The sequence below is a fragment of the Cygnus olor genome, chromosome 17 (genome assembly GCF_009769625.2).
Source record: "Cygnus olor isolate bCygOlo1 chromosome 17, bCygOlo1.pri.v2, whole genome shotgun sequence".
Classification (NCBI taxonomy): Eukaryota; Metazoa; Chordata; class Aves; order Anseriformes; family Anatidae; genus Cygnus; species Cygnus olor.
This window is the reverse complement of record NC_049185.1, coordinates 2,479,521-2,502,479: the sequence shown is the minus strand read 5'-3', so window position 1 is coordinate 2,502,479 and position 22,959 is coordinate 2,479,521. Positions and strand designations below refer to the sequence as shown.

The 22,959-nt window shown below is 37.5% G+C and overlaps 1 protein-coding gene across 4 annotated transcripts in view; it reads right to left on the bottom strand.

Annotated features, from left to right (window-relative positions):
- Nucleotides 1-1,666: 1,666 nt before the first annotated feature.
- The window catches only part of MED13L (mediator complex subunit 13L), a 190,815-nt gene continuing 169,522 nt past the window's right edge, over nucleotides 1,667-22,959 (bottom strand). For all 4 annotated transcript variants that reach the window (XM_040576501.1, XM_040576503.1, XM_040576504.1 and 1 more), the window contains 10 exons: nucleotides 22,027-22,246; nucleotides 19,932-20,120; nucleotides 16,977-17,200; nucleotides 16,394-16,536; nucleotides 14,906-15,064; nucleotides 13,672-13,848; nucleotides 11,258-11,412; nucleotides 8,008-8,169; nucleotides 5,740-5,852; nucleotides 1,667-4,516 (listed from right to left, as the gene is read on the bottom strand). In XM_040576501.1, the coding sequence (XP_040432435.1) occupies nucleotides 4,384-4,516; nucleotides 5,740-5,852; nucleotides 8,008-8,169; nucleotides 11,258-11,412; nucleotides 13,672-13,848; nucleotides 14,906-15,064; nucleotides 16,394-16,536; nucleotides 16,977-17,200; nucleotides 19,932-20,120; nucleotides 22,027-22,246 (1,675 nt within the window). In that variant the 3' untranslated portion in view covers nucleotides 1,667-4,383. The remainder of the gene's footprint in view (nucleotides 4,517-5,739; nucleotides 5,853-8,007; nucleotides 8,170-11,257; nucleotides 11,413-13,671; nucleotides 13,849-14,905; nucleotides 15,065-16,393; nucleotides 16,537-16,976; nucleotides 17,201-19,931; nucleotides 20,121-22,026; nucleotides 22,247-22,959) is intronic.

The window sequence follows — 22,959 nt, the reverse complement described above, 5'->3', positions numbered from 1 at the left end:
CACTAAGTAGGCTCCATTTCAAAAATACTGCTCTGCAGTAACTCCCTCTGGTTACAGCACTCACAGTGGAAGTATAACTTTCTCTAAGAGCCTATGCGCGTGAACTCAATGTAATTTATTAAGAATTTACCAATAATAAAGTGAACTAAAAGACAGAAATTTCTAAGTGTAAAAGATTAAAACAGCTAGAAATCTGAGGGACTATTTTTGTATATGACTTTAAACTTAGAAGTAAGATGCATCAAAAATTAATGTAGGCTAGAAACTGCAACTACCAAGGAAATCCCAACTGGTCACTAAAACAGCCCTGAAACTGAGTGGCAATTCCTTGATGCAGTCACAAGAGCTGTGAATGTGGGCTCAGTTTGTCTTCATAGAAAGTGAGTTGCTGAAGTATGCTTTGCAAGAACTACAAGACTGGTTTTAAAAGCATTTTGGGTCTGCAGAAACTAGCTCATCTGACTTTGACATTCATTGCTGCTGTAAATAGACAGCTCCCATCAGCTGTACAGGCTAATGATGGTGTAGGTAGACCTGGCAAGAAAGTAGGGGGCAGGTTGCAGATTGCTTTTGTTTTTCTCTTGTTTAAGAGTACAGCACAGGATATGATATTTAAAAAGCAATTAGCAAGGCCACAGGTTTGTCATCTAAGTACAGAAAAATGTGTTATCTGAAGATTATTTTTTTCCAGAACTGTTCTCCTACAGGAGATGATGCAAAATAGACCTCACATTTTATATACAAACTTCTTCAAGTGTAGCACTGGGAAAGGGCTTGGGTCTAGTTGTTTGTCAAATTTTGCACTTCGGTGTTTAGAAAAGAACCTGCTAAGTACAGAATGTCTTAGTTTGGAAGGGACCTGCTGAAGACTAACCGTCCAAACAAATCCCAGGTATAATTAGATCACATTGCTCAGGGACGTGTCCAGCTGAGACTTCAGCACCTCCAGGGTGGAGATTGTACAGCTTCTGTGAGCAACCTGAAGTGGCAGGTCTGGTTTTGTATTCCTCTCGTCTGGGGCTGACTACACTTCAGTTATCTTATCTGTAATCCTGCTACAGGGGGAAGGAGCTTCAAGGCTTTGATGTGCCATTAAAATCTCCCATTACAGACTTACCTGGTATATACAGAGAAATTTCATCTGTAATTGGTGAAGCTCTTGTGATTAATGTTGCTAACACAAAGCAGCTACTGCTGCTGTGTCACCAGATTACCCAGGGTTGCTTCCACCCATCCCATTTGGCAGAATTTTAAATCTCTTCATCTCAACATTAACAGTAGTGGCACCAATTTCCTTCTACCAAAGGCGTAATTCTAAATAGAATCACTATTCTATTTTGCATGATAGCAATCTTAAAGAAAAGTACTGCTGCACTGTGAACTTTAAAATTAAAATAAGCCTTAGTGCTGTGAAAGGGCATCTGACAAAGCCATAGCTTTATCAACATGCAGCAAATCTAAAAGGCAAGCAGGCACCAAGTTAATTCATGGAGGGCAGCTGTAGCTCTAAAGTAAATAAATATTAAAGAAACTTTAAAATGAATTTCAGTTCCATTCACATCACATGGAATCTATACCTTGTAATGCAAGCCCTTCTTCACTAGGAATGCTAAAACTTAAGAGTTAAGAAAATACTTGTAAGAATAAAATTCCACCAATAGTTTCAGTAATTCAATAATTTATTCATCTAAAAAAGTGTGTAAAAGTATATAGCTCTCATCCACAAGGTATATATGAATGACATTTAAAATGGAGGTCTTTATTATTATTGTTTCTTTTTATCAAAGTCTTTTTTAGTGTATTGTACCAGCGATATACTGTAGATTTAAAATGAACTTCACATTTTTTTTTTGTTTTCTTTCAAATTGTCGGCTATATATAAAAGAAGCTCACTGCAAAATGCTCAGAGAAAAAAAAAAGAAATTCAGAACTCCCCAGAAATGTACAGCTTTTACATTTAAAAAAGGTTCTGAAATATACATACAAGCATGCTGGACATTCCCCACCCCCCTCCCTCTCCCTTTAGCTCAAACAACTGTAATAATAATTCCGATTTAGGCATGAATTTCCGAAGTTAGAAATAAAAAAAAAATAAAATAACTTTCTTCACTCTGTAGGAAAGCCAGGGCTTGTACATTTCAGATTAATTCAGTAAAAAACTCACAAGTAAAATAATGCATATTTAAGGGAAATATTATACAGAACTTTTCACACTGAAGTACATAAGATTTTTCTTTAAAATCTATTGCCATTCATTTATTTTGCACAAAAACGTATAAATATGTCACCAGCTTCTCTTAACTTAAAAAAAATTAAATAAAAGACACCAGATGAAAACTACTCCTTGCTGCCCTTTTTTATTTTTAATTTTTGCTTAGAACCAGGTTTCTGGGGAAGAAATGCCCCTGGATAAAAATGGCCCATTTAAAAAGAACAAACAGAATAATAATCCAAAGTTCAGATGATCCTGGGAACAAATAACCCCCAAATGGTAAAAGATTACAAATGTCTACTTTACATTTTTCCTCCCCAAGTTAAATTTTTTATACAAGTTTACAATCTTCATTTTTTTATGCTCTTCAAAAGGCCTTGAGAATTTTCTTTTCTGATTAAGAAAAAATAGTACTGCAATATTTTTAAAGTCAATTTTACACTGTACACATTAGATACAAATGGTTTGATATCAGATTTTTTTTTTTTTTAACCTATACATTGCAAAGAAGATACCCACATGGGAGGTTTGGTGCAGAGAATGAGATAATCCATTTACAGGTTACTTCTCTGACTTCACCTTCTCATTACACTAGCAATTCTTATTTTTATATAATTTGTTTTAAATGTTACATTATCTCAAGAAAAATACTTTTTAAAATCATAGAATTTTCATTTTTTTTAACCAGAACATGAAAGTCTTTTGGAAGAACTTTAAAATTTGTAGGTTTTTCTCCACAGATAGATAACTAGGTCACACAGCCTGATCAAAGTGCCCGACCCCTCATATAAGGCAGTCCATGCCTGCTGCACAGTGCAACAACAAACATTAGAAAATGGAGTTTAAATATAAACCCCTTGAAGCCTGGAATGAAGGAGTCATAAAAATACTTCAATTAGCCATTAACCTTTGAAATGGCAATCATTTTACTAAACAAAGTAACTTTTCCACCACAGTGGTATAACTTCAAGTACTAATTTAATGATATAATTTTTAAAAATTATTTCTTTGAAATAATATTCCTATAGTCAGAAAAAATACACCAGATTTGTAACTGATTTAGTGTAAACAAAAACCATATTTTTGGATATGTACATGGACGAGTCTGCCCAGAATTAAAGGGCGACTTGGGTTTCAGTAAATAGTTTTCTAGTATCACTAAATTTATTGGAAATATATTTCAATCATAGCTCTACAATAGATTAATTTACCACTTTCCATTTGCCCTTACATTGGGCTTTAAAGTATTTTTCCTCCCTACCTCTCAGTTACTCTTCTTCCACTAGGTAGTGTTATCCTTCATTAAACACTGGCCTTTTCTTGCTTTAACCAGGCTAAATGGAGGTGAGAATTCCTTAAAATACAGGCACATCCTCACCAGGATATGCTCCCCTTCCCAACTTGGACTTTTGATTGTTATTAGCTTCATTTTTGATTTCTAGGTCAGAAGAGTGAGAGGTATGTAGATAAATAACCCTACAGTGAGTGGAACGGAGCTGGATTTTCAAGATATTCAACTGTTCCTGGTCCTTTATAATTTAATCCCTCCCCTCCCCAAACCTAAAAATAAATAAAATATCTCCAGACCATTCATATCTACATGGACAGGTAACAAATGCATGCATTCATCCCAATCCACTCTGACAGGAACTCCAGGTAGACAGAAAACTGCAATATTTATACGAGACCACAACTGCATGTTTGGTTTTTTCCTGCCAAGTCCCAGTTTATGATGATCAAACAACAAAATAGCTTTTGGACAACCCAAACTGGTCACTACAAGGTGTATTTACTTGCAGGGCTGAAACTGCTTATGGTTGTTTAGCAGAGTTCTTAATCCAAAAAGATACTGTAGTCTTCCTTAAAAAAATAAAATAATATTAAAAAAAATCACACTGACCAGTAGTTACTGGGCCACCAAACTAACACTGGCTTGAGGTTACTCTGTGTTCACTGTTCTTGGATGTTCCCAAAATTTGGACTGAAGCTGCCAGAGATGTTAATGGGTGTTTTACTTTTCAGCACTGCAGAATTCACATGTGCTTTTGGAGGAACAGAAGCACAGCACAGGACTGGTCTGAAGAGAAGCAAAATTGTGATCTTTGCAGACTGTGGCACATTTCTCAGGTTGAGGGGAGAATAAGCCAGAAGAACAAGTGCTTTTCTATCTATTAGAGTATATTCATGATGGCATTGTACAACTGGGTGAGCACCACAAAGTGGACAGGAAGGCAGGAGCTGCGATCCTGAGTGGCAGGGTTACATGTAAGCCAGGACAGTGCATTATACTGCTCCAAAACAAACCTGTGGAAGAGAAATGCAGAGAAAATGAAACTGGAATTTTACTGTTCATTTTTTCTAAAAGATTTACTTAAACTTCTCTCTGATTTGTTCTGGTGGTGCGATGTGGTAAGGACTGCCTGACTATTGATGCTGGTGGTATTGGCAAAGTCGGAAACTGAGCAAAGAGTGTGTGCCTTAGGGCGTGGGGGTAATTTTTGTTTTTAATTTATTTGAACTAGGCCCATGCTGTTTGAATCCAGGCCCTTCCCCATTACACAGTAGAGATTACAGAATCATAGATTAATTTACATTAGAAGGAACCTCTACAAGTTTAATCCGCTACTGTATTAAAAACCTTGAATCTTGAACACCTCTCAGGACTGAGGTTCCACAGCCTCTCTGGGAAACGTTCCAATATTTGATCACAATTTTTGTAAAAAAATATTTTTCTTTATGTCTGATTAGAATTTCCTATGTTCTAATGTGTGTCTGTTTTGTCTCCTTCTTTCCCTGTGCATCTCCAAGAGCACCATCCTTTTACTCAAAATGATGAAGATGCAATAGCTCAGTCCTCTCTGTAAGAGGACACAAATTCAGTTCTAGAATGGTACATAACCACCAATTTGAGTTAAGTAGATTGTTTTTCATGTTTCCTGCCAATACTCTCTACTTGGTAGAAATTTACATGTTTGTGCACTGGTGTGTTCCACCCTGCATGCTATGCCATAAACCAGATCTATTTTCAGTCTCCAACAGGTGGCATAGATGCAACCAGTTCTCTAGTTATCTTCTACAACAGGATAGATAAACAACTCCATTATTTCGGGAAGTGTTCCCTTTATACCCCAACTCCTAAGATAGTGGGTATCAGCAGAGTACCTCTATTTCCTTTAATAATTCCGTTTGGTTTGGTGAGTAAAAATAATTATTTACACAGGCCAGATTAGACCGCCAGCTAAACCAAATGATCTTTGGGAGGCAAACCAAGGAGTCCACTTTATAAGGCACAAGTCATCACTTGCCATAGCTTTGCAGAGTAGTATGGAAAATTGATGAAGTAGCTCTCAAAGTCCTGCTCTTCGGTTGTAGTCACAGGAGCTATATATATTTTTTGTTTTGTTTTGTTTACGTGTAGGGCATAACAGAGGTGTAAACTGTTGATACGCCCAATAAAAGGTCCCTCTGAAATTTCATTCCAGTTCCCATAACCTTATGGAAGCACTACAAAACCTAAAAGACATTACCTCAAGACATCTGATGTAGTTTTAGAGTCAAGGGGGTGAGGAACTCGCTGAGAATTTCTGGCAGGTAGTAGCTCATCTGTCTGTGCTACAGAGATATGATGATGCAATGAGGCCTGTGAAATGAAAAAAACACAAACAATGTAACTCTTCATATAGCAAGTATTTATGAAGATTCACAGTGAACAAACATATTCTGAATTGTCTCTGATGGAAAGTTAGCAATTCTGTATTGAACCCACCATAAACAAGTGTATTTTGAAGTTCTATAATGATTACATCTTTGAATAAAAATTTTTTCTTTTTGACAGGAATCAAGGATCTTTAAAAAGCACGCTGAATTCTATTCTTAGTTTTAGTCAGGGAAGAAGTGATGAGGTAAAACGCTTGGCATATGTCACTGTTCGTAAAATATCAAACGAAACACAGCATTCTAATTCCTCAGACTCTCCCTGTAGGAGACCCACCGCAGAGTACCAGATCCATCAGAGTGACATGTCCGACCAGAACACTTAGTGCAGCCTTTGACCTGTTCCATGCTTTCTGAATAGCTCTCATCTTCTTTCTGGAGTGAGTTTTGTGCATAACTTTATGCAGGAGCAGGAAAGGGATTTCATATTGATGATGTGCCAGGGGTAGAGCCAACCATATAAGCCTTTCAAGTGGATAGCCTAATAGGCCACACAGCCTGCTGAGGCAAAACCTCTAATTTAGACTCCTCCAGTTACGGCATGCACCGTAGAGGTGAAATACTTCAACTCAAAAATACTTAATCCAAATCAGACAGAGATGACTCGAATCTGTATGTCTCACATGCCATACAAGTTTCCTAATTGCGCTGTGCAGCATAAAGGAGGCAGCACCACCTGCTCTCTGAACAGTGTACAAGTTACTGCATGAATTCAGCCCCTTGCTTTTATTAAAAATTGTCCAAACCAAAACGGTATGTTCCAAGTCAAATTAAACATTTAATTCAGCCTAGATCTGAGAGAGCAATTGTGTTAGGCTGAGGGGGAGTAGGGGGAAAGGTGGTGGCTCCTCTCTAGAACAAATCTAGTATAAGCTTATGGAAGGAATTCATGAGGTTGCCTGGAGCTCTTCTGACAGCGTTTTTAATGCTGGAACTGAAACGGAGTCTTCATATTATTCATTCACAAAAAAAGGTAGTTCTAAGATTAGGATAAAACTTATCGCTAGCTCCAAAAATATGGTGCCTTACTTTTCACATTATTTCGAGATCTCCATTCCATAGGTTTAGATCAAAGCACATGCTTCTGGGAAATCTATCCATGAAAACGTAGAGGGTGTAAAGAATTAGGCAGGTGATCTCATATATCTGGGTACTTTAGTACTTTGATGGTGAAGATGCTATACTGAATATAAAGTCTGCCTTGCCAACTGCAAGGGACATTCTTAAATCATCAGTCCTAAAATGGCTTTTTTGCATGAGGAAAGAACTGAGAAATATCAAATACCTTTACTCTGATAATTGCCTGATAGACATGGATGAGAGAGTTTAGCCAGGAGACTTGCAAAAATGTTTAGCATTTGTTAATTAACATGGGAATGCATAAAGAAAGTGCTACTATCTTAATTAGTTTTTATGTTGCTTGCTCGAGTATTTACATGACACTACTCAAGGCTGATTTTTCACCTTCCTTTTCCATCCTCATTAGTTGGCATCACTGCAATAAGAAGCTGCATGTCACTCTACAGAGGTTGGTGAATCTCTAGTTGAAGCAATTCTGCTCTTGCAAGAATGATACCAATACCTCTTGCAAGAAATAGTGATCTTCTGGATCGGCAGGTATCAGATACACTCTGACAATGAAGACTATACCATGCACCTTTTACAACTAGGGAAATGGATAGTAAGGGCTCTATATGGAAGTGCTACTCCCCTTTCTAGCTTTTAATCTCTGTATCATGAGTGGATTATGGCAGAATAGGAGAAGCTAAGCCAGGAGGGACATATAACTGAAATTTAAAAAGGAAAATTGGGACATTTCCTTAACAGTGGACACAGCTCTGATGAATCTGTGCTTAGAAGCTGCCAAACTATTCCATTTTCAGGTAACAGCTTTAGAAATAGAGGAGAGTAAGTTCTATTAGCCAGTTATCTTAAGCAAATTTAAACCTACAATTGTAATTCTGCCATTCCCAGTACTGTCAGTAAAAGTAACACCCAAACCCAACATTTTCAAAGGAAATTTATATGGTTTAAATACAATTCTCTCTCCCTTTCCCCTGCGAAAGGCTACCAAGACAGACCTTCAGGAAGAGGGGACACTGGTTTTGTGCCTGAGGACAGGATGACCAGAACCACTGTGGAAGATTCTCAGCTTTGGCAGTTGATACGAAGTATCCGAGAGCAAGAGGTTGCTGCTTCAGTTCTTCGGGGGCTTCTCTGGAAAGGAGACGTTCACCTTGGCTCTGAAAGAACATTTAAAGGCACATTTGTTGCTTTATGTTATTGCATCCCCTCCAATAACATTAATTTTGTTTTTACTAATCACTCAGTCTTTGATCCAGTTATGTCTTGCTATTAATGAGCTATCCTTCAGTCATTCGTGAATTTAGTCAAAGATGTCTAATCACTTCCTCAGTTGGGTTCTCTAGGCTGGTGTTGCAGAATCACCTTAGGTACCTCTAACAGCAACATCAGCCTCCTGAACCGAGGTGATTTGGTGTGGAGTTTGATGCTACAGAGTAACTTAGAGGTACTGGGCTCTGGATATGAATCGGAATAGCTTTTCATGGGTGTGCACAGAGTAGAGCAGTGTTGAATTTAAGTTTATATAGCCTCACTAAGTTTACACAGCCTTACAGAATTTTCCCATACCTGGAAAAAAATATCTGCTTGAACTGACAATCTTCCCAAAGCTGTTCTTCTCCCACTCAAATATGGAAGAAAAATGAACACATACATCTTCATTAACTTCATTGTGTTTGCTCTTTTAGTTAGTTATATTGATAGCTTAGAAAAAAAAATGCTACATTTACTATTTGCTGTGAGAATAACTTGGGCAGAAGAAACTATGCCTTGTATTTGGACTACCAAGCAGAGGTGAAGTGTGGGGAAAAAAGAAGCTGCTGTCCTGCATTTGTTTCTATCAGGTATTTATTTGTATACTGTATTTCTGTAGCATTAGTCACTTGTGTTCTCATATGCGGACCAAAGTTATTAGGAGAGGAGAATTTTAAACAATTTTATAAAAGGCTTTAGAATTAGTTTCATCAAATTTGGGGTCACTGCTTGTCAGGATATACATTTGTGATTTTATTTCTGCAGACTAAAACCATGACAGATGAACCTTCCATACCTGAGGCTGTCAGACAGGAACACTTGGGTGTGAGCTTGTTTTCCTCATCCTGTCTCTCTCTCCCTCTCTCTCTCTAAAGCCTTGTATATGACGGACCACAATACCATACCTACAAGTATCTCCACGGGCATCAGAAAAGGTGACTGACATTCCATTCTAGAGTACATTCCTTTTTTTTAAAGAAAATATTATTTTGCTTTCACTTTTTATTTCATAGAAGGTAAATTTAATCCATTTAGTCCATAACTTAGGCTATTTAACCCGTATACATCTTTTAAGTCAATAGGTAAAAAAGGTTTCACTGAAAGAAACTGGCTTAATCACCAAGCCTTCAATGCTAGCCCTTGAAACAGGTCTTTCTCCAACAGTAGTATCTTGAACAGGAATCAAAGGAAGTTAAACAGTCCATAAAGCCTGGAGAAGATTGCAGCTCACCTGGCTGTGGGCGCTTGGAAAGCCTAACAGCAGACCTTGAAACTGGCTGCTGAGCAATCAGGACTTACACTGCTTAACTGCAGCAATCAATTATGGGTTACATGGACGAAGGCTTGACCTTCCCTGACCCACAAGGTAATGATCACACGCTGTTGCTTTTTTAAAACCAAAAATTACACATCAATTACTAGGCACTTGTTAATGGTTAAACTGAATTACTATGACAGGTTCATCTAGAAATGGCTTGTCCAGGTCTCTAAGCTCTTTGGTCATTAACCTTTCAGTGCTGTTCTTAGGGCCCTTGGATGGAGTTCCATTGAGATTAAGTTTTGTAAATGCATTTTTCTAAAAGTGGTACAGAAGAGAGAAAATTGTAATGAGTGCTTGTGATTTATGGCTGGAGGGTTTGGTAACTGAATTTAAAACTTTTAATTTGCCCACATACGAGTTTGAAATAACCAAGAGACAGAAACGTGCAATTATTTACCCTTTGACAAGTAGGTTGGAGTGTTAACATAAAAGTGAGGTGGTTGCGTACTGCACTCACAAAATACAGTACTAGCATTTTTGTGGCTGATGCAAAAGTGATTTTTCACTCACAGACTGTATTAAGCTGACCACTGAAGCATTTTGTCAGAGGTTACAAAGAAAATACAGGGATGACTTTCTCCTTCCAGGTGGTGAAACTGACACATTTCGTAATCTTGAAAATCAGTCATTTTCAGGGTGTGAGAATTCTTAAGAAGATATTTACATTTAGAAAAATGAGCTGTTTTAGTACAGGGGCTGAATGAGCAGCATCGTTTGCGGTCAAATATCTTAGCTGCACATACACCTCTAAGTATTTTTGTACTTCCTTCCATACCAGAAGTATCATTTATCTTGATGAAACTGTTTCAAGCCACCAGTGATAATCACAGATACAGACCCAGTTTCTTAAATTACTGCAGAGCACTAAAACAGACCTTTTAAATGCATGGGTTTATCCATTTCTTCTAAAAAACTTAGCCTATTCTTTATTAAAATACTGTGTCATTTAGAAAAGAAGTAATATGCTTTAAATGTACCATTTCTAGAATAAAACTAGATGTACAACTAACTCTCTTACACAGCTAAATACATGAGTAAGAGTTCCATCAAACTAAATCCGATTCAAAAATTACCTTGATTTACCAAAAATCATTTGCATTTTAAGTAACCACTGGTGTTGGAACTAGCTTTATAAAAGCCACTTCAAACAAAATAACTTACAAACGCTATGTGCTCTGGGCTAATTTCTACTAAGAAAACAACATTTGCATAAACATGCAGCACCTGTGGAGTTTAAATTGATAGGGTTTTATTAATAAGAGAATTATCTCCCTTCTTGCTTCCCTAGAAATTCACATGATCAGAGCTGCCATGCCTTCTTTTCTCTCAAAGACTTGTCACTTTGAGCCAGGGATATTCCATGTGATCCTCCAGAGAAAAATGGATGAACACATTAAATTTATCCAGGGTCATTAAATGTGGCTCTGCAACAAGAAAGCAAAGCCTCCTCTCTTCCTCTCAATTATCTTGTATGTAACAATTAACTTTAAAGTTGGAGATGTAAATAGTCATGGCAGAAGCATCTTTTACAATAGCATTTATCCAATCCCTTCACTTTTAATGTTAATTTCTGCTTACTGTTGAATTAATGTTTGAAAATCAACAGTAAAAAAGGTTTTGTTGGGGGATTTGGATTTTTCTGTTTTAAGTATCATATCCGTTATAGTGCTTACCCTACTATGCTGGAAGTGAGATCCCACTCCAATGCCAGACGGGGATCCAGGGGAAGGAACTGGGGAGGAATTTGGTGAAGAGTGAAGATTCCCTGTTATTAAAATTCTAATGTCATTGTCCATGTCATCTGGGAATGGAAGGTCAAACATATCATCTGAAAATAAAAAGAATGAAAAAAAATCAATTTTAATTTGCTGTACTCGTTTCTGTCTTGACATTTTTGAAATTTAGTGCCTGTGCCTTTTTTTTTTTTTAATATACGCTTGAGACAGATGAAAGCAGTGATAAACATTTTACTATCTTAGTATTTAATCCTTCTTAGTACCTTTGACTACAACCACACAGACTTGGAAGGAAAAGTTGGCAGACATCTATTAAAATCATGTATTTTAACAATGGTCATAGAGGGAACAAAAACCCTGTTATGCCAGCCTAATAACAATCCAAATTGTACTTTGTAGCAGAAAAAATTACACCTCTCTGCAGCTGTTCAGAGAAATCCATTAAAAAATACCTGAAATACATTTAACAAACCAATGTATGTTACCTTCAGCAGGTGTTGCTCTTCAGACTTCTAGGGGTACACACCAGCACTTTGGCACATTTGCTCAATACTCTGGGAGCAGCCCCAGCAGCTTCAAGGAAGCTGCTCACAGAGTCAAGTACTACTCAGCAAAAGAGCAGCAAGGTCTGCTCCTCACTCACATGCAATGTACTTTCAAGATTATTTCACATACTGCACCAGGATTTCCTACAGCTCAGCTTTTAACATTTCACTTTCATCTCAGAAATTAAATACAGTTGTATTATCATAACTTGTTCTTTTAATTTGCTTTATGTTAATATGTGGGAAAGGAGTAAAGATACAGGGAAAATGTGTTTGCATTCTATGAGAAGTACATTCCATTGCTCAGTCATTTGGAACACAAGTTATGATAATATGGGTAATTTACATGATGGAAAGCTAAGACATTAGAAACGCAGAGCAGAAAATTACAAACATCACAATATAGTTTAAAGGTCTTTTCCTTATCCAGGTTTTTCAGCAAAGATGTTTAAGCAGTAATAATGACATTTAAAGTACAGTTTAGGGGACAGAAATGGACATTGGGAGCTGTCTGAATTAGCTGGATTAATTAGAATTGCAAACAGATTAACACAGAGACTTTAAGAGTTGTACATATCTACATAGTTTAGGAAGTGCTGTATAATAAATCATTTCTCTTGAAAAAGAAGAACTTGTTTCACATGAAAATAGAAAAGAATGTGTGTCTTGAAGTAATTTATTTCAACTTCAAGTCCTAGTGTTGAAATAGGCAGGTGGTTGTTTTTCATCTTCTGAAGAGTAAGACTGGACTGCAGAAGCAATGAATTAACTCCGTTTATTAACTTCTGTCCTACAACCTCAGTAAACAAAACAGAACTAATGTCATGCTCTGCTTAGCCCCCAAAGCATAAATGAAATGGCTAATAGCATAGGAAGCAGTTTAATCATTAAGCAGAACACAGTTAAGAAAATTAAATTTAACACCATTTTGGAAAACGCCAGTTCTTGTACCTGATTCTAATTAGCATCTGAGCACTAAAGGGCAGGTTAATGCAGGTTAAATATTTGTCAGCACAGCATTCAGTCAGGATTCTGGGGCCTTGAAAGGACAGCTGCTTAAGTATTAAGAGGGGTAACTTCCCTTCTGTGAGGCCCACTGAAATTCCAGGAGGAACAGATCAAAGCAGACTCTTTCATTAAAAATAGTGTGCCTTTCTACCTCTCTATACCATAACTTGCCTCTTAATGACATACTTTTATTGTAAATGGTTGTAGCTACTTTAAATTATTTTTTAATCATTTTATGACAAAGCAGTTAAGTAAATACTTAATATAAAGTATTAAGCAGAGTCTTGCTGATACAAATTATAGGGTTAAATATGCTAGAAAAACCACACTGCTGATAGTAAGAACTGTCAAGTTGGTCCATCTATTTTGCTTATTTTTACATGAGGATTAAAATTCTAGAACACCTCCCCTCCTCACAACCTTTGTACACTATAGAGCATGAAGCAAACCCTTATTACATAAAGCAGTTAGATCCGACCAAGTCACAAGTTAGTCACGACAAGAAAAAGCATTTTATAGTCTGTGCCATTTTGCATATTAATCGGTCAATATTGCTTTGGGAATAAATCAGTAGGTTTATCTGAAAACAAAGTTGATAAAAATGTAGTATATTATCCTCTAACCAGCAAGTAGGTGTTGTTCTCTTTAAATTAAATTAGGGTGGCATAGGGTTCAGGGGAGAAGACCGGTCCATTCAGTTTTTACCAGTAACTGGTACGGCTTTGCTTGTGTTCTAAATAGGCCACTGAGCATTTGCAAGTACTTCACCTCTCACACCAGACACATGTGCTTACTTACCATTTGTAGGGCTGAATCCGTCCTCATTGGGGTAATTTGCAGGTGCTACCTGGATAGTAGCAGAGGTTGGGAAAACCAGGATGTGTGTACAGGAGGCATCCTGAGGGGTATTCAGCTGAGATGACTGCAGATTCAGCGCAGTACTTCGGCCAAACACTGATCCCATAGTGACAGCATCTTCCAGAACAGAAACAATGGCAGAGACATTAATTTGCATAGCCTTCAAAATGTATGTTCTGTGTTCAATTAAATTTCTAAGCATCTGATCTGGGTTTGCATGCTAATAAAAATGTTTAAAAGGTTCTTATCTTAAAAAGAATAAATTACTAGAAAAGACTGAAATTAAGATCACAAGTCATATAGATAATGTTTAGCGATGTGAATTCCCATACAATGCCCCACCTTTCCTTTCATTCTGCTGCCCCTTGATTTGCTTGTTAAATGAGCAAGGCAAATTTATTTTGGACACGCACATCAGTAGAACTCCAAATTATGCAATAATACCCCACTTTGGTTGGCATTAAAGGAGGGATAACTTGCCATTTACTTTCTCATGTTACAAAAACTGTTCTGAAAAATTATTCAACTTGGTGAGTAATTTTTAAGGTCATTTACTTCTGTTCCATGTAGTAATCTTTTCTTTCTAAACTAAAAAACAGAGTAGGTTTGTAAAGATCTCTCGTCACCTACACAAAAAGTATGTGTACAACAAAACAGGGAAGGGAAAAAATCCATTATGGAAGAACCTCAAACTTAAAAACCTTCAACTTAAGCCTATAGGTTGCTGCTTATAATAGAATTATCTAAAAAACAAACAAACAAACAAAACCAAGCATATGAAAAGGCAAGCAGGCTTATCCTTACTCTCAACATCCACAGCCTCCAACTCTTACATATTATAGACTTGTACACCATTTGCAGTCCTCTTTGCTTAAGGGTTTCTACCACATCAGACTTCAGCTGATGAGAACTGGTCTTCCTCAAAACATGACCTCCCCATGGAAAAGGTCATCAGTTTGACAGTGGCAGAAAGTCATCTTTTGCTAGGAGTTAACACTCCCAACAAAGCACCTCTTCCTGATATTTTTGGGAATTCTGATGGCTCAACCTATTTTCTACCGTATTTAGCCAGACCAGTCAAGTCTTCTTGGGCTCGAAAGTCTCCCAGAATTGATTTGCTTCTTATGTGGTAAGTATGATAAAAAGAAAATTTAAATAGCTGGATAAAATTTACCTGGCATCACAACAAATGACCCTTGTGGCTCCATGGCAACTAAACAGGCACTGAGGATAGAAGGAGAGTCTGCTGATGAGATGCCGCACATGCGGCACACCTCCTTTAGCTGTTTGCTGATTGTCTGCAGGGAACATTCCCCAAGGAGGATACTCCAGTCTGAAATGAAGAAGTTTAGACAGAACAGGTAATGGGGTTGTGAAAAATCCATAACTTGCTTCAAATTAGCGAAATATTAATAACAGTTTACTAATAACACTTATTTCTTTAACACTGGACTATTCTGGACTATTTCCCCATGTAAACAAGTTGTATGACTCTTCAAACTGCTTTGAAGCAGTTACTGCAAAGCAATGATAGCTTGTTGGTTTTTCCCATGAGCTAACTGCAGTACTTGGACAAATCACTCAAGATGATGAGTTTAAAAATGAGTCTTTCATTTACCCATGAGGTATGAGATGTGAAACAGGGCAACATACCATTCTTATTTGAAATGTTTTTATTTACATCCAAATCTTTTTCTGAACTGTGCTGATTCTTTTTTTTTGAAAAGGGCTATCCATTCTCATCTAACATGCTGCATAATTGGAATACTTGAAATGTATGCAAAGAGACATGAATTCACATACTTAATGTCAGATTTTGTTAAACCTCGTTATGAATACAATACACTAAATAAAACAAAGTGAAGGTTTCATCAGAAGTTTTTCACTGGCGGTGTAGGTGTAGATATACCTTCAAGAAAATATATTTAGCCATTTAACTGGCATTCAAATAATAAAGGAAGGTGTTGCTTGTTGAATTCTAAATTTGTCTTCCTGCCTTTGTTCCACTTAACTCCCATGCATGTGAAGGATAACAAATTCCCCTACCAGGACAGACAACATCTCTTCTTCCCTGCATGTACTATATGGGAGAAGGCATTTAACTGGTGCTTCCCCACCTCTCCTGAATGCATCTTAGTGAGAGGTATCACTGCTGAAGTGAAGCAAGGCAGTTCCTACCCTTGCTGAGTTAAGGCATTTAATCCTAAATCACTCCAATCCTCCATTTCTGTTCCCACTGAGCTGGTAGGAATGCTGAATCTTCGGACCCCTCTGCAGGCTGCAGGGAGTCTTATTGCTGGCTAACACCCATTATCAGTTAGTTTTGTGTACCACAGAAAAAAAAGTTACCTTTTTTCAGTAACTTTATCTGCAAGAATATTTTGTTTGAAGGTCAGGCTTGTTAATAGACACTACACTACAAGATGTGCGAGAGGGGTATGAAGCCTAGCGTACAAAACCAAGGACAGACTGAAGCAAATGACTTATAAAGTCATACATACAAGTCAAAGCAATACACAAATCCAGTGCCAGGGTAGGATTAGCATTCTACGTTTCCTGGTTGTAAAGTTTCATGATCAACTTTGTAAATCATCCTGCCTTGCAGACTACGGCCCTTTCCCTGTTGCAGAACCTCAGGCAGGACAGCATTGGCACCATGTACCTTTTAGCTCCCCGTGGCCGAGGCGACCGAGGCGGCCGATTACAACTCTCCAGGGCAGCGACGTCATCTGCACAATGCCGATGCACCATTCCCACAGCTTCTGCAGGCCGATTTTACGTGCAGACAACTTGCTCCTCCTTGACCTGGAGATTAAGGGGAAAAAACAAAACTTAGAGAACCAAGGACAACATTCAGATTTGTTACTGCTTCCCATTTATAGCAGTTTTTACAGTTCTGTGGAGTGCCTAACTAATGTTTTACTAACAAGCAGAAAAATTACGTCTGCTTTCAGTACCAGCATTGCAATGGTATGTGAGAGGTGTCAATAAGCAGCATACCAGCTGTACTTGAAGGTAAGATCTGTAGGCAGCATTTGTAAAACAAATGTAATACAATAACTTTCCCCCTCTGCAGTTTTTAAGTTATATAAGTGCCAAATGAAATGTCATCCCTGTTAACATTATCGTGGTCACATCAGGAAATATGATTAGAATGGGAGGTGCAAGAAACAAATACAGTGAGGGATGAGAGTGATGGTTAGCAACTATACACCTAGATTTAATGTAAAATTAAAGGTTTCTACCTGTTTGGTAAATCGATATTAACTATACAGGTTTCCAACAGTTCACCATGAAGATCAGTGCAAGATGCCAGAAGCCAGCGCTGATCGTGAGACAAACAATATCCAACAAAAAGCACGTTGTATTTCTGGCTGGCCTCTCCAAATGTTTCTCCCAGCTCTGTCTGTTTGTCTTTGATGGGTGCCAATATGAAAGGAGGTGAGTATAGCTGGATTGGACTGGGCCTCTGCAATAAAGTAAACACAATAATCAACAGGTATGTCACAAACTATTTCATGCAAGAAACGTACAACATAGATTGTCAGTGAGTACAGAGAACTATGAATTTGAAACAATAGATAAATTCAAGGCATTCATGGTCAAAAGAGATACTGGAAAAAGGGTGGATGTAGACAAATCATTTCTGCTAGTTAAAACTGATGTACTTCAAAACTTATCCAAAGATTTCTTTTTATATAGGGAAACAAAGATATGAAACAGTTTCTGCCTAGGGTGCTATCAATCTCTGAAACAAGGAGGAGCTTAAACCTGTACTTCTATGTATCCTTTTGCTAAAATTGATGGCATCTGCTCACCTCTTCACATACTGACTGCAGAACAATGGACATCATAATCTAATGCAAGGTTCCAAGAACATAAAATGGCAAAGGAAGAGCTCAGACTTCACGTGCAGATTTCTGTCTAAGCATTAGGTGTAACATACTTTCATCAAGCATGATGTTTGAAATGCTTTACATCTCTCTTATCTCACAGTTTAATTTCAGAAATACTCTGGTCTTTGAAACGACTGAACATTGGCCTGCTAATTAATAAGATCCTCTATACACATTATAGTGCTTATCTTTAAGAAACAAGCCACCCCCAAGTCCCTCAGAAAACCAACTTGTAGAAGATCGTAAGAAATCAAGGCCATTTAATACCATTAAATGATAAGCAGAGGCAAATTAGTATTGTAAAGAATATCATATGCAGTTCTGCTGAGTCTGATAGTAGCAAGTCATTAAATCTTTCTTTTTTTTTTTTTTTCATAAAATCACAGAAGGCTGAGACTAGAACGGACGTCTGAACATCTAGTCCCACCCTCCTGCTCACAGCAGGGTCCATTACGTAAGGTCACCCAGGACTTTATCCGGTCAGATTGCCTGGGTAACCTTTTCCAGTGTTCACCCACTACAACATGGGTGTTTTTTTCATTTTAACTGAATTTCCTGTATATCAATGTGTGCTCACTGATCTTGTCCCATCACCAGATACCACTGAGAAGAGTCTGGCTCCATCTTTACTCTCTCCCATCAGGCTCCCATTAGAGCCCTCCTGGTTGGACCACTCCAGCTCTCAGCCTTTCCTCATGTCCAATGCTCCCGTCCCATAATCATCTTTGTGGCACTTTGCTGGATTTGCTTCAGACACAGTACTACAGGTGTGGTCTCACCAGTGTGAGAAGAGGGGAAAAACCACCTCCCTGGCTCAGCTGCCAGCACCTTTCCTAACACACCACAGCATGCTGTTGGCTTTCTTTGCTGCAAGGGCACATTGTTGGCTCACGTTCAACTTGTACAACAGGGCCTCCGGGTCTTCTTCTAAAAAGTTGCTTTCCAGATGATGGGCCCCAAACCTGTCTTTGCTTTGTAACACCTCTTTGAAGAAAAAACTATGGGCCTGGCAAGATATGCATAATAATTTAGAAATAGGTTATTTTCCTAAATTTTCAGGCAAAGTTTGGCAGTCTGCAGTGCAGACTGATAGCAAACGCATGTAAAATGGAGAAAGCAGAAATCTAATGTAATTATGCTAAATGCAAGCAGCTGCTCATGAAAACATTTACAGCCCCTCACCCCCCCCCCCCCCCCCCCCCCCCCAGTTTTTGTCTCTTCAGGAATTTCAACACAAAATGCAAATTGCAAGTTAATCAGCTCACACGAAAAAAGGTTATGGTATTTTCAAAGCCATATTGTGAAGTGAAAAAAAATAAATCTGAAAACAGATTTCTGCTTACATCACTTTCGAGAAGTATACCACCTTGGCAGCAGTATAGGAACGGTCATTAAAAGGAGGGAGATGCTTGCAGGGGTCTTGAAATTTTATTGCTCTTCCCCTTACACCTAACTACCCTGAAGTTTAACCATTGTCACCTGCTGCAAAATTAATCCTGTGGAACAGATATCCTTCTGCGGGAAGGACGAGGACAGAATGCAGAGAAGATATGCCAGGGGTGATGCTGCTTATAGACATTTTCTGCGAGAGCTTCTGCTTTTATACGAGAGGTATAGCATACTGGTATTTTGGTTTTATGATTATTTTGAAACTAGGCTTTTATAAACCCTAACAAGCAGTTCTTGATCCCAAGGTAAATGTTTAAGTGTTTAGTTGATTCATTAAATTAAATAAATCAGTCATCGTTATCTTTGGAAGAATGAAAAATATTCATGGAAAGTAGGATGGATTATTCTTCTTTTGAAATCCCTGAAATTCCAGAAACAGGGCTTGAATATTTACAGTTTAAAAAAATCAGATTAAAGATAAGCCCACTGAAGTAGGGGGATTTCTCCATTACCTCAGGGAATTAGTAGAACATAATTATGCACAGCAACCTATTTCATATATATGCATATATTTCATATATATGCATATATACAAGTTAGACATAAACACTTTCTTGTAGGTCTACTATAGACAAAACTAAAATATCTCAGAATCCCAAATAACAACATACATTTTCTCTTCTTTCACTCTGAGCTTAAATTCGACCTTTGACTCTTATCAAAACCATCAGTTTGACGTGTTTTGAAAGCAAGTAATCTGGCATTTTTCTTCCTACTTTCTGTTCAGTATTATCTTACCTTTTCCCTTTATATTATCTTTGTTTTCTGTACCTTGAAATGATCTTGAAAAAATATTCCTAAAAGTGTTTTCCTTACTTTTTATTTTATGTTTATTTTCTTGACACTGATACTAACCTCTGGATTTTTGAGGGTCATCTCAATGCTGGCAGCTGGCCCGAAGCCTGTGAGAGACTTGATGTGAATCTGTGTGGGCAGTGGCCTTCTGCATTGGCAGTACACTGAAAATGCCAAAGACTTCAAGTGCTGAATGTAGAAAACCTGTTCATCCTTCATTGTCTGCAGCATGTACTGGCAAGGCACAATCTATATAATTCATATAAACAACAAAACATGATTGAACATCTTCTAAGAGCTGTTCATTAATACCAACCTAGATTCACACATTCATTAGTCATTTAACATCCATGACACTTTGTATGTTGTATTCAATTATTTTCATTACAGTATCTGTAGTTTCCCATCAGGGCTGCTGCCCTTTTGCATGAATGGCTGCACTATTTGCTGACTACAGTCTGCGATAAAGAAGTGCTGTTTCCATTATAACAGTATTTCAGGTTGAAAAGTCTCTGAGATAGCTAACACTTCTGTAGTCCAATATAAACAGAAAAGTCTTCTAATAAGGGCAACAGTAACTGAATGGTACTCAAAATTCAGGCTATAATAGCTGACAAGCATATCTTACTAAAAACTCTAAACAAACTTTACTTTCTGTGATTTAAATATCATTGAATGAAAAACTGTATCAACTACACAAAAAAGTCCCAAATCAAAAACCCATAATCAATCTTAAGTATCACACAACTTTTATTATTCTGTATTTCTTGCTTGAACCATTGGAACTTCAGTTCAATATTCTAGTTAATTTCTTTAGCCAAGAATTTCAGGAGCTGGGCTCTTCTACTCTACATGTGAATCTGTAAAAGTAATTTGTTTTGGTTTATTTTGAAATAAATGTAGATCTGTATATACTGTGTACAGCTGTGAGAATATTGTGCTGGTAACTACATCCCTTAGTGAAAATTGTCTACTATTTTGACTTAGTCGAAATGCCCCATATTTTAGAAGTGAACAGTAAGCACCCAGAAAATAACAGCACTTATCAAAAATTCGTAAGTCCATTCATTAGTCATGTTATACAAAGATACAATTTCAGCATACAGTTTGTGTGTTCTTGTTTTTCAGACATGGTGATGTCAATGACTGTCAATTATTTTAGTATTTTCAGTTCTGAATCAAGTAAATTGCCTGCAGACTACCACAATTTGCAATTGTGAAACTGCTTTTTGGTTCATCCCCAAACCTAAAGTATTTTGGTGACAGTTTCCCCCATCACTTCAGGCGATGATAAAATGGCAACTAAGCAAAAGGTCAAGATTACCAAAAATGACAACTGTTTTCCATGACCAGTTTGATACACTGTAATAGCTTCTAATTCATTCTTTCTTTTAATTAAAATATATTTAAGCCAAGTTGAGCACACATGAATAAGGCATTCAGAAATCATTCACATGTTGCTTCTTGCATGTGCTGCATATACACATGCACAGGTTGTAATCTCTGACTTCCCATTTCTTCCCCCCAGTTATTTAGGCTGGGTCACTCTGAAAGAGGCATGGCCAAATGCAGGCAGTCTGGACTATAGGCCAAGCTCTGTTTCAGACTACACAAATTCAATACTTAAGTAATTCCATAGTAAGTAACTAAGTTATTATTATTATTATATGCCAAGGTACACGGTAAGTTATTTTTAAGAAGCAGATAATAACAATACACTAGTTAAATTATGCATTAAATGTCTGGTTTCACATACCTCTTTTGGATTAAACAGTATAATTTAGAGAGAATATAAAAAGCAAACAACTCGACATACAACGTAATCAAAGGAGAAACTGGACACTTTTTGCTTGGCAATGGCAACCCAAGTAGCAAGTTAAATCCTTCTTCAGAAAGCATCTAGCATATGGGATTGCTAGAACCATGCAACAGATTTGTTGTAAGGATACTGTGGCTGCTTTAAATTAATCTCCTAATCAAAATACAAACTTTTTTTAATATATAGCCACATGCTTTCAACAACGTAACCTGTAACTGCTTTCTAGATTTTATTCATTATCTTGCATTTTGTCTCCTTCAGTATAGCATACATATCAAAAGCACACTGTGACAGAATGACTCTCCAGTGTGAAGATGCAAAGTGAGGTAGAGTTACCTGGAGAATGAAAGAATTCCTCATATTCTCAGGCAAGTTATCCAACATTTCTGTGTAGCATCTCATCAAACTCAACAGCCAGAAGTTGGTTGAGGCAGATTCTTCATCTGCAGTGTAGGTAAAAGGATCCACCATGTAGATGACAACTGCTGGAGGGTAGGCATTGCTGTCCGCAGACTCCGGTTCAGTGGGAATCCCTATTCTCTCCCTCTCTGTAACACTGGAGACATGCGTGTTGTTAAATTCAAAGGCAAATTACAGTTGTTAATTATTGGTTTTGCTCTAAAACGGCGAGACTCTGAAGCAGGGGAGTAGTAACTTATGTTCAGAAACAAAACTAAAAAGCACAAGAACAGTGATTAAGTAGGGATGGCTTTTATTCACAGCAGTACTTAATCCAAAATACTTGCTAGAAATGATGCATTGAAGACACTTACTGTAAAGTCTGCATTAAATGAGATTATAGTAATCAGAACAGTGTAGATCTAAGCAGTATGGAAAAGCTGACAAATACTAGGTCTGTGAGCTTTCTTCTGATGTTTGCACATGCCTGGTTTTGGTGCTGCCGTTTATAGTTTTCTTTTGGGAGAGGTGGGAGGGAAGAGGGAGAGAAGGAACTGAGAACTGAGGAAAAGTGCCAAAGTAATATTCATGGAGACTGAAGTCCTCTGATTAGTTATAAAAAAGGTTCCCTTAGTAGTGGGAAGAGCAACTAAACATTTTTTTATCTTGGTAAAATATTCCTCCATGCCTCAACTGTGAATGGGAGGCTCAACATCTGTAAGCGATAAAAAGCAGCTCAGACTCACTTTGTCAGAAACCACAGTGCAATTGATAAAGAGGTATTTTGCATAGATCCAGTGAACAGATGCCTTAAGAATAACCTGAACCAGTACAGGATGTGGGCTTTTCACTTAAGATACAGGAACTTCA